General features: G+C 43.7%; 1 protein-coding gene and 1 pseudogene across 1 annotated transcript; one reads left to right on the forward strand and one right to left on the reverse strand.

Annotated features, from left to right (window-relative positions):
- Positions 1 to 894: 894 nt before the first annotated feature.
- Med28 (mediator complex subunit 28) lies at positions 895 to 8,066 on the reverse strand. The gene is made up of 4 exons (XM_038348615.1): positions 7,861 to 8,066; positions 5,236 to 5,302; positions 4,485 to 4,597; positions 895 to 2,586 (listed from the first exon to the last, which is right to left on the reverse strand). The coding sequence occupies exons 1-4, from the start codon at positions 8,017 to 8,019 to the stop codon at positions 2,389 to 2,391; spliced, it is 537 nt and encodes a 178-aa protein (XP_038204543.1). The 5' UTR covers positions 8,020 to 8,066; the 3' UTR covers positions 895 to 2,388.
- Positions 8,067 to 9,570: 1,504 nt separating this feature from the next.
- On the forward strand, positions 9,571 to 10,323 carry LOC119809054 (annotated as a pseudogene).
- The last annotated feature ends 1,767 nt before the right edge of the window (positions 10,324 to 12,090 follow it).

Raw genomic sequence — 12,090 nt, forward strand, 5'->3', positions numbered from 1 at the left:
AGGAAGATGTGTTACAAAGCTAAGTCTAGGTACAGAAGATAAGGAAGTGAGTGTCCATCTGATTTGTGGTCAAAGACATCACAAGAGCAACTGTAGGATGGACAGAGTTGTGGAGGAAGCAGAGCTGGGAAAGATCGAGAAATGTTTATGAGAGAATTTGGGTGAGCTGAGAGAGGCCAAGGACAGACAGTTGCAAGTGGCAGAACCAGCAAGTGGTTAATCCTAGTGAAAGTAACTGGCTTGGGACCCAGGCAACAAGTGGAAAGATCTTACTCAGGTAGGCGGCTCAAACTAAAAGGTTGGAAAAAAGCTTCCTTAACTCTGTTGGGTTACATGTGGAAGCAGCAAGCCAAGCAAGGGAAACCCCTGAAAGGAACACAGGCTGGAATTTGTGTTCATTCACCAACCAGCAATCTGCCGCATAGTAAGAAAAAGATAGACGGAGCTGGGTTGACAGCGGAGATAGTTCAGTAAGTGACTTATATGCAAGTCAAAGACCTGAGCTCAGATCGCTTGTGCCAGAATAAAAAGCCCAGCAGAGTAGCTCAATCCTAGTGCTGAGAAGAGAGGCAGGAGGATCACTGAGGTTTGCCAGCCAGCTTGTCAGGTAAAGTAAGCCCCATGTTCAGAGAGAAAGTGTGTATCAGAAAGTGAGGTGGAAGGAGATGCCACATGACATGGATCTCTGGCCTTCACAAAAAATTCACATATACTCCTCTCCTCCCCCAAAACAAACTCACAGATAAAACACAGATGCTTACAAACTGACAAAGTGGAAAACCATTTTACCCTTTGAACTCAATACAGTAACAGTAACTTGTATATATACTAAGCACCAAGAACAGTTTCTAGTACTTTCACCACCACATTTATTACTAAAAACTGACCAAAATATAAAAAGTAAAAAGTTTATTTAGGTCTTAGCCAAGAATCCATGAGATGTAAAGCTGCCGGTCAGTGCTTCGTAAAGTGGGTGGTTTCAGGGGTTTGGGAGACGGAGCTCATGGAGCCTACAACAGTCTCAAACTCTGACCCTCCTTCTTCTACCTCCAAATGCTAGAATAAAACATGCCACCATGCCTACATTTTTCAACACTGCTTAACTTATACATTCCATTAAGGGGACTTGATGGCCTCAGGCTGGCTCTCATTGGTCCCTGTGCTAGACATCACACAACCAAGCACACACATGGAAACAGGAAGATCTTGCATAATTAAGGAAGTACCTAATTCTCACAGAGACAGCCGCAATTCATAATGTATATGGAGAAGTTATGAAAGTTGACAGAATTTAAAAAGGCTATGCCTTGGGACGCAGTGAAGAGAATTCGGAAGCTTCACAGACCAGATGGCTGTACCCAGACTAGGCAGGGAGTAGACATCAATGCTTGTGCTCAGGTACTCAAGACTCTAGAAACCAAAATGGACAAGGCCAAAACCAAGCTGGAGATGTACTGACTGTTTAAGAGGTATGGAGTATCTGTGTTTGGTAAAGAGAAGTACTCTGCTCTGAAACAAACAAACAAGAGACAATCCAAGCCAGCATCTGACCCTCAGACCCCACCTGTGCCTTCTTCCTGTCCCCCATCCCCTTAAACGGGCCATCACTCACAGCCTGAGAGCACTCAGCACATGCTCCTGCTGTGCGTGCCTTCAAGACAGTGAAAAAGGATCAAAAAGCGCAGCTCACCCCAGATAATAATGCAGCATTAAGGTAAGCGTCCTCTCCTGTAACACACCAGCAGCATATTTAACCTTTTCTGAGCCACTTGCAAAAGATGCGCACCCAGCGCCACTCTGGAAGCACGGCACCGTTGAGTCAGATTCCTTGTGAGGTAGTTCAGAGTTTTGAAACAGCAGATTAGATCTGCCTCTACTACCACGGGTGGCTCGTAAGGCTGACACCAACTCTATATCCCCTGGCTTCTCAAACTATTAAAAAATCTTTTCCTTCAGGTTTTACCAAATTCACAACTAAAAACAAACAACAAAATTAGAGAGATGAAGGCACAAACAAAATGTCGTCAAAACAAATGGCAAAGGTCAAATAAGAACGTGTGTGTGATCATTCTCACAGTCCAAACTTTGCTAAAGAATTTGAAAAAACAAACAAATAAACAAAAAACCCTTTACTTGGTTTGTGAAAGCTTCAGGCATTTTATAAATAACTCCAGGAATTTAGAGAACTGGCAAAGCTGAGGAAAGGGAAATCATAGGTTCAAGGTCAGCCTGGGCTTCATGTTTAAATCCTACTCAATAAAGAAATCATAAAAATGGGCAGGACATAAACTACCACCCACACATTATCAACAAGTTCTTCCAAAAGACCATGTCCACACAGAAAGACATCAGGCAGGACTACACAGCCTCATCTCAGGCAGAGTAATCTTAGGTCGGCTTCAGAGGGGCAGGAATATTGGCAGATGCCTGCTCCAGGTAGGCCAAGGAGCCCTGGGGGATCTCAGCTGGCTTCTTGTGCTGCACATTGATGTCCTCCAGCACCTGCTGCCAGTGCCTCAGCTTTGTCAAGTGCTTCTGGACCAGCGCATCTTTCCGTTGCAGTTCACTCCTTAGTTCTGAGACATCCTACAGATACAGTGGGGGGAGAGGAAGGAAAGGGATGAGGTTAGTAATGGCAAACAGGAGTAAAGGAATAAAACCCCTCCTTAGTCAGGAGCACTAAGAACGACCCTGGTGGTGTAGGCCTGTAACCCTGCTACTTGGGAGGCTAGGGAGGGATCATAAAGTTAAAGGTCGGAGTGACTTCAAGGCCAGCTTGGTTAACACAGCGAGGAAATAAAGTAAGAAGAGAGATGGAGACAAAGTTCAACTGAGGAGTACTTGGCTAGAATGCTGAAATGGTACCAAAGACACAAAAAGTCAACTCAAAACCAAGGGAGTCCACCACAGCCCTCCACTCTGCTGCCCTCTATATGAATCAGCAGGAGCAAAACTTTTTGTTTGTTTTTTGAGACAGGGCTTCTCAGTGTAGCCTTGGCTGCCCTGCCTCCCAAGTGCTGGGATTAAAGGCCTACGCCACCACCGTCTGGCAAAAGCAATTCTTCCAATGAAAGATGTCTGCCTAACAATAAGGATTTTAATGTTTAATGATTTTTATTTTAGTAAGTAAAAACACAAGACTTAAAATTACCTCAGAATCTAAAAGACCACTGCTGAAAAATACCAAACACTGAAAATATGAGACAGGTGTTAAGAGCTGTCTGTAAGAATCCACATTACTGTTCTATAATTTCAGATTATACATATAAGGTGTTAAAACAGTACACCTTTTTCAAAAGCTTAATATGAACAGTGGTAGTAAATCCTTTATTAAAATTTGGCTTTGGGTCCGAAGAGATGGCTCAGTGGTTAAGAACACTTGTTGCTCTTGAAGAGGACCTGAGTTTAGTTCCCAGCACCCACAAGGCAGCTGACAACCACCTATAATTCTAGTTCCAGAGGAGGCAATGCACTCTTCCAGCCTCTATGGGAACTGCATATACATGGTGCACATACAAACATGAGGGCAAAACACTTATACACATAAAATAAAAATAAAAAAGCAAAATGTTTAAATGGTAGCCTTAACCATTTCCACTATTCATACCAAGTATTCATACCAAGAAGTGACTGATTACAACAAAGAATATAATCTTACTATTCCTGTTATCAACAGCTGGTCTCGTGGCTTGAAAGGACCCTTTCTGATTAACTGGTCATGGTCAACTTGTTATTTCAAAAGCTCCAAAGTCCACTGCTCTCAAATTTCTTGGTGGCAGTACCACTGGCCTTGGGGCTGGAAGTTCAGGATCTTCTGTATCATCTCACTCCTTAACATTAAAGCTTCCTAATTCTTGTGGCAACTCATTTGAACAAATATCTCGGTTTAAAGCAAATGAGACTAACCTACCCCTTTTATAGAATCTGGGATTCTATAGAATCTTTTATAGAATTTGGCTAGAATATTTACCTTCTCTATTTTTTAAAGAAACAGAATCTCACTAGATAGCCTTGCCTTGCCTAAGAACTTGCTATGTAGGTCAGACTGGTTTTGAACTTACAGAGAGAGGTCTGCATGCCTCTGCCTCGTGAGAGCTGAGATTAAACACAGGTACTACCATGCCGGTTACAATATTTACTTTTTGATTCCTTAATCAAAATGCATAGACCATTTCCAATGTGCAAGGTACAGGTAAAGCTACTTGGGGGTACAGTCCCTGTTCCTATGCAAATTAACTTTTTATCTCTACTGACAGCTTTCCAGCTGCTCTCAGAAGTCAGGGTGTGAAGTAAGTAGGCAGAGCTGTTGGCAGTCCTGCTCTCTCCCCATAACCCCTAGTGTCATAAACACTGTACCCTCAGCACATCCCTGACTTATAAAGACCTCCTACCACTCACAGGAAGAGAATACATCTTATTAAGACAAAGTGGAATCTTAATGACACTTGCTCTCCTTAAAAGTTGGGGGGAAACCAAATTTGTACCTCTTTGATAACTTGATCTGGTTTCTGGACAGACAACTGCAACCTTTTTTGTAAGAAAAAACATTCTGTCTGTCTTGCAATGTCCAAAAACTTCTGGATACACTGGTCAACACCTTGAAAGAGAGAGAGAGACCAAAAGTTTTAAGGAAAACACTAGATGTATTTATCTCCCATCTAAACAAATATCTAAACAATTTTAATATCTAAACAATATTAAAAGAGCATATTCTCACAGACATAATTCAAGAGTTTAGTCTGGATTAACAGCAACATCTCAATCACCTTCAAGTTCCCACGTGTAACTAGCATGAACTCAGAGACCTTACACAATATAGAAGTCGTGAAGTCTTCTAAAGAAACACGGCCTAGACACAGCAATTAGGCAGGACCACAATTTCCATTTAAAATGGAATACTTGAAATATTCAAGTCATTGGACACTGGAGTTGAGAATACGCACAGAACACTTACTCCTTGTCAGAGCTGTCAAAAGATCAATATATATAATCTGTGCGTTTTTAAATAAGCACTTCTCGCTTGATTTCTTTATGTACATGAAAAGTTTATTTTAATAGACTCAGAAACGTGTGTCAGCCAGTGAACTGAGCAGAGGCAGCAGCTTATGGAGACTTTCTGCATCTATCTTACTCTCTGGAAAAGTTCTAAGATACATGCAGGGCTGAACACACAAACATAAAATCGGCATAGGAACCCTGCTGAAGAAAAACGGTCTGCAAAGAGGGAAATCTTACCAGTTCGAATTTCCTCCTGATCAGTTCCGTTGACATAATCCTGACTTACAAGGGAAGCGAAGCAAGCCTGTGTGTGCAAAGCACAACAAATGTTATTCACACAACAAGCTCTTACCTATGAACAAGAAATCACCCTCTCCTGAGCCAGTCAACGAGTGCACACTTTCTGAGTTTGTACCTGTGAAGACCTCAGTAAACACTTGGTAAAATAAATCTCAACTAGTTTGGCAACTAAGAAAGCAGTGTTTGCTGGCACCATCACAGGATCTCACTCCTACCACCTGACTGCCCCTCACTCTTTTCCACACCTGGGCACCTTTCAACCCCATCGCAGTCACGTTGGCTGAGCCTTACATGAACTGCATATATTCACTATTCAAGCTGCAATCCGTCTTCTCTTTCTAAATGGTGCCTCCCCTCCCCCCCCCCCCCCCCCCCCCCCGCTCCTGCTCTGCAGTGGAGTCTGACATTGTTATCCGCTCTTCTCAGCCACTATCAATTGTCTTCCAACAGTAGGTCCGCCTGTGTGGTTCAGCACTATATTCTAAGTACCTGGAATGCCACTTGGCATTTAATAAGGAACAGCCGTGTCTGTGTAAAAAAATGGCCAGTGTCACATGGATAATCAAATCCCAAAAGATCTCCTGAAAGGGTACTGTAGTGATATTTCATTTGTATTTTAATAAATAAAGCTTGCTCGAAAATCAGAACACAAAACAGCCACACTAGTCTGCCACACAGTCCAGGCAGTGGCGGCACACATCCTTCATTCCAGCAGCCATGCTCGTTAGCCACAGAGGCCGGGTGGGGCGGTGTACACCTTTAATCCCAGCAGCCATGCTAGTTAGCTATAGAGGCCGGGTGGGGTGGTGTACACCTTTAATCCCAGCAGCCACGCTAGTTAGCTATAGAGGCTGGGCAGTGGTGGTGCACGCCTTTAATCCCAGCACTAGAGAGGGATATAAGGCGGGATGAGACAGGAACTGGCTCTCTTTCAGTCTGAAGATTTCAGAGGTAAGAGCTCTCTAGTGGCTTGGCTGCTTTGTTTTTCAGATCTTCAGGTTGAGCCCTTGAGGCTACACATGGGAGTGCACCACAGAGGCACAAGCAGCCCCCAGAAAAGACAAAAGAGGTGAAAGAGAACACGGGTGGCAGCTGACAAATGAACACAGGCTAGGAGAGATGAACCCTGCTGGTGATGAGCAAACACATTTGATGTAAAACACAAAGACACAAACAAATTTAGGTTCCAAACTTAAGCCACAAACACATGTGAGGTTCCTTTTGGAAGCAATGAATCCTTCTGCACAGCTCTGGACTTAATGTATAGAAATCATCACAAGGGTTTCCCACCCCTGCAACCGCTCAACAAATCAGACTGCCCATTCTGTGTACTGTAAAAGTTCATTCTTGTTGGACTTTTGGGGTGTGAGCAGAACGTGCATACTTCAGGAGACCCGATGGCCCATAATGCTTGGGTGGGTGTGCCAGAGGCCACGCAGAGTTGCAGAGCTGAAAATCTAACTTCAAGCCGGGTGGTGGTGGCACACGCAGTGGGAGGCAGAAGCCTGCAGATCTCAAGGCCTGCCTTGTGGACCAGAGAAAGTTTCAGACAGCCAGAGCAACACAGACAACAGACAAAACCTGTCTCAAAAAACCAAACAAACAAACAAAACTAACTTCCGAAGCTTTAGTTCCGGGCGCACCTCCCCGCCCCCATCATCCTTTGAAAAACATTTAAAGCATGGGCCTTTATCGACAGCCAGTCTTATGAAGGAAAAACAAATGCATGTAAGTCCATAAAAAGGCAAGTATTTAGGACTGGCGGATGGCTAATCATATAAAGAGGTTTGCCACCAAATCTCAGTTCCATCCCCTGCACGCACATGGTAGGCGTGGAGAACTGACTTCAATGTGTTCCTATGAGCCCAGAAGCGCATCAATAACACAAATTATTAATAAAAATAAAACGCAATGCGATTTATTTTATATTTTAACGAAAAATACTTTTCAAAAGTATGACTAGGCCAGCTTTTACCTGGAAAGGCAGAAGGCAGGAGTACTAACGTTCACTTGTACATGGACACGTTACTTCTGAGTCTTAAGGGGACGTGGGATGAACACAAATCTTCTACCAAAGCTTCCCCCCACGGTAAGAGCTCCCAACAAATTTGTCCCAACAAAGCGCATTCACCAAACGACTAGAAAGTGAAAGCCAGAGACGTCAAGGGGTAGCATCCAAATAGAAAAGCTAACAGGTAAGCAAGTGTCAGGGGCCACTGGGAGGTCTACACAGAGGAGAGAAAACCGGGAAAAGCACGTACTAGGTGACCTGAAAAACTGAACTCGGAGGAGCTCAGGCGAAAGGCCACGCTCCAGGGAAGACCAGCTCCAACCGGACCCGCAGAGCTGAACGCCGGTTGGAATCCAAAGAGCCCCGAGATTCTGAGAGTTGTCTCCAGAAAGGCCGCGGGTGCGGGGGCCCCTGACCGCCGGACACGGGCGGCAGCCAGCCTCGGGCAGGCGGCTTCGGCTCTCAGACCCCCGGCACCCACGGGTCGCAGGGACCACCGAGACAGGCGCGACTTCCGAAGGCTGCACAAGGACGCCCACGACGCGGCTTACCTCGAATGACGACTCCAACTCGTCCACCAAAGTGCTGTTCGACGGTCTCGGAGCCCCGGGCGCGGCTTGCAGAAGCGAGGCCTGGCCCGGGAGCCCGGGCGGGGGCGGCGGGGGACCAGGAGGCTGCCCGGAGAACATCCCTCCCAGAGACCCCGCCATGTCTGCAAGAGCGGACGGAGGCGCCACTGGGCCTGCGTGCGCCGCCGGATCACGTGGCGGGCGTGGTCACGTGACGGGTGGAGCGCCTGTCCCTCCCAGAGGCCTCTAGAGCCTTGCTTCCCTGAGATCGCCTGGGTTAACTCTTCACTGACTTTAGTACTAAAGGCTTGGGCTGGCTTAAACCGGTCACGTACAGAGACTGAACTCGCGCGTGGGCTTCCCTGCCGTTGACCAATCCCTGTGCTGCTCCTAAAGACTTTCAGGGACCTTAGCCAAGTCTTTCCTTCGGCCCCTTAGTAAAACGAGGAGTCATCTATTTCTTCAGGGTGATTGAGGGCTTGCTATGTACCAAACGCCAATTCACTCACTTGTTTTATCTAGAATAACATGAGTTCCCACTAGATTTTGGCGTAAAGTAAGCAAAACGACTGACTGACAACCTGAAGGCCACCCATGCTCCTGACCCGGTTCTTAGCATAGGATGGTAACATCAGAGAGAAAGTCAACTGTGCTTATGCTTTAATAACTTGGTTTTAAGAAGCCAAGTAACTTTTGTGTTTAATTTTACAACACTTAACTGACTGCTTCCAGTTAGGCACTGTTTAATAATCTAGAAGTAGTAGTAAACACCCCAAATAGAATGTGTGTGTGTGTGTGTATGTGTGTGTGTGTGTGTGTGTGTGTGTGTGAATGTCTATGTATGTGTGTATGTATATATGCATATTTATAATTATTTGTAGAGATGAGTACTAAGGAAAATGTTGCTTGTGAGAGAACAGCTAAGTGCTCTTGGACAGGTGATTGAGATCTGAGTCGGAATGAAAATTTAAATAGAAGACCTTTCTAGATAAGAATCCCATGAAAAAATGACCTGCCTGGTTAATAATATATACCTAATATCCAGAACTCTGCCTGGCAAATATTGAGAATGAAAAGGCTGCGGTCGGGGAGGACAGCAGAGCCCCGACAGAGCCCAGCCCTTAGTTTCACTGCACTAGAAAGGGACAGAGCTGAGCAAGCAGGTCTCATGAAAACCACAACCTATGGGTGACCATCAGCAAGCAGCCCTACAAGCCTTTCTGCTAGCTCAGCAGGCCCCCAAAGCCCCGTCTGCTAGCTCAACAGACGCCACCCAGACTTCTACAGGCTAAAGATAGCTTTCCCTACCCTGCTGCTGGAAGGTCCCTAACCATTAGGACCTCCCACCAATCAGCCCCCATACTAAGCTTTCTTCCACCAATCAGTTTATATTCATCCCTCCTCTCTGGAATTCCCCTAACTCCTAACTCTGCTTAAAAGGAGCTTGTGACATTTTGGGGAGTCGCCAAGTACCACCTCAACGTTGGAATTAATAAAGTGCTCTTGTTATTGCACACATGTCTGCTGGCCATCTTTGGGGGCGTCTCTCTGAACAGAGAAACATTTGTTGACTGAAAGAATAAGAGAGGAGGCTTGGGCGGAGGGCTGACCTCGGGGCTGGGAAGGCTGCATCTGAGCCCCCGTTGGGCAGCTGCAGTGGACCCAAACCAGATGTGAGGTGAGCCTACAAAGATGGTGGTTCATTTTGAATCTGAGGCTTTTCTAGGTTGGCTCAACCATTCTTTGAGCACAGGTGAGGAGTGGACCTGTATATACATATACAGGTCTATGTATATGGGAGATGGACACCATCAGATTGTCCACATTCATTCTGTCACTGCCTTGAAACGCTGTAGAAATTTCTCTAGAACAGCAATTTGCAACCTCAACAGAGGTAGCAGGCCACCCCTGAGATGTTGGCTGGTATCATTCCTACCGTCATATAGCCACTTGGCTTTTCATGTTGATGTCCATACACAGGGCATGTACTAATAGATGGATCAAAGCTTTGTAGAACTTGTTCTCATGTTTCATAGAAGATAAAATCACAAAAACTGGTCAGGCATTCTACACTAGCCTCCATTCCATGCAAGCCCAAGAGAGCTCGGAGTTTGAGAGAATCGAAATCCCCATCCATACTGAGCCTCGTCTCATTATGAGGAAAGTACACCTCAGAGAAACAGAGGATCCGGTGTCAGGAAAAAGGGGATGCATCTAGAAGGATTTACAGTCTTCCACATCTGGACTCAGTAACCAAGATCCATAATGGCTCTGTGTTTACCAAACGTGTGCAGTCAGATGTTAGCAGTCTGTGGGCCTCTACTGCAGTGGTCAGAGAACAAACTGGAGTGAAACCAGCAGCATTTGCAAGAGTCACAACAAAAAAAGAAAGGCCTTATGGAAGAGCTGTCTTTCCTAGAAAAAAGCATGAGGGAAATGTGGTAGATTAAAATATCTGGATATAATTTATTAAACAATAAATTTTGAAGATGATAAAATTGGAGGGCTCTCATTACATATCTTCAAGATCTATAAAGTTTCAGTAATCGAGGTACTGTGGTATTCACAAAGAGCAGACATATAAATCAATGAAACAGAAAAGAAAATCCAGCACTAAACCCACAATAATATACTTGACAAATTTTGACAAAGTACAAAAATGATTCAAGGAAAACAGGACAGTCATTTCAGCAGATTGAACCTCCACAGGTCAACAAAATCAATTTTAAAAGTACCTCAAATGTATCATGGATTTAAATGTAAGAAAACTTTTAGAAAAAAATTCAAGAAAAAATTTAGGAGTCAAATTCTGAAACTTCACCTCAAAAACACAGTCCACAAGAAGACAAAGTAGATACATTGGACTTTGTTGAAATTAAAACTTTTTATTCTGTAAAGAAATTAAAAAGCAGACAAGGAAGAAACTATTTGCAAACCATGAAATTTCATGAAAAGCCATGAAATAAAGAATAATATGCTCAAAACTCAAATATAAATAATCACAGTAGAAAATGAGAAAAGACATAAACATTCCCTCCAAAGAGAATACATATATATGGCCGATGGTGACCGAAAATATAGTGGATTTCATAAGTCATTGGGGAATGCAAATTAAAAGTACAGTGTGATATGGCAAATACTTACCAGGCTTGCTAAAGGGAAAAGAGTGGAAGGATGCAAACTACATTTCTCAGACAACACGACAGCAATGTAAGATACAGCTATTGGGTAGAAGAGTTTGGAAATCTTTATAACGTTAAACCTACACTTACCATGATCCATCAGTAGAACTTGGAAAAACAAAACAAAATGAAAACAAGTTATACAGAAATTTTTGTGGCAGCTTTATGTGTGAAACAATCCAAATGTTCTGTAGTGGGTTAATCATTAACCAAACCTTTCTTACCATGGAATATTACTTGGCAGTGGAAGGGAACACACTACTATATACATACACATATATCTATATCTATGTTTTTCTTTTACAGTCTCCGGTGACATCTAGGTTCTCACAATCAACTCACCAGCCAAAGCTGGATCAATTCATTCTGCATTCTGTACCATTCTATCTCCTGTGGGCAATAATACATCAGGTTTTTTCCTATCATCCTGTAAGCAACATAAACTAAAAGCTTCTAAACATTTGGCATGTTCTCATGTCCCCATCCTCTCAGCTTCCTACAGTATTGTCACAGCTATTAGAACTGAGGGCGCTGTGGGTTTCTATGATACTGCTTCATTTCCTATTCCTAGACTGTGTGTGTGTGTGTGTGTGTGTGTGTGTGTGTGTGTATGTGTGTGTGTGTGTGTGTATATATATATATATATATATATATATATATATATATATATATATACAGTTAACAACATGCCAAGGCTTTCAAATAGGAAAACATAGTTCTTTCATTCACTAGTGTTTTGACAACTCTGAGATAATTCAGCTGGACCCCCCCATATCACGTATGACTGATAACTAAAAATGTATCAAAGATTTAAATCTAAGAGCTTGTAGCTATTAAAACATTGAAACAACAGTGGGGGGGAAGAAAGGAAAAACTAAGTGTAGTGGTTTAAAAGAAAATGGCCCACATATGTTCATAAGGAGTGGCACTATTAGGAGGTATAGATTTGTTGGAGTAGGTGTGGTCTTGTTGGAGGAATTGTATCACTGGGGGGTGGGCTTTGAGGTATCAGATGTTCAAGCTAGGCCAA

Source organism: Arvicola amphibius, chromosome 1 (genome assembly GCF_903992535.2).
Source record: "Arvicola amphibius chromosome 1, mArvAmp1.2, whole genome shotgun sequence".
Lineage (NCBI taxonomy): Eukaryota > Metazoa > Chordata > Mammalia > Rodentia > Cricetidae > Arvicola > Arvicola amphibius.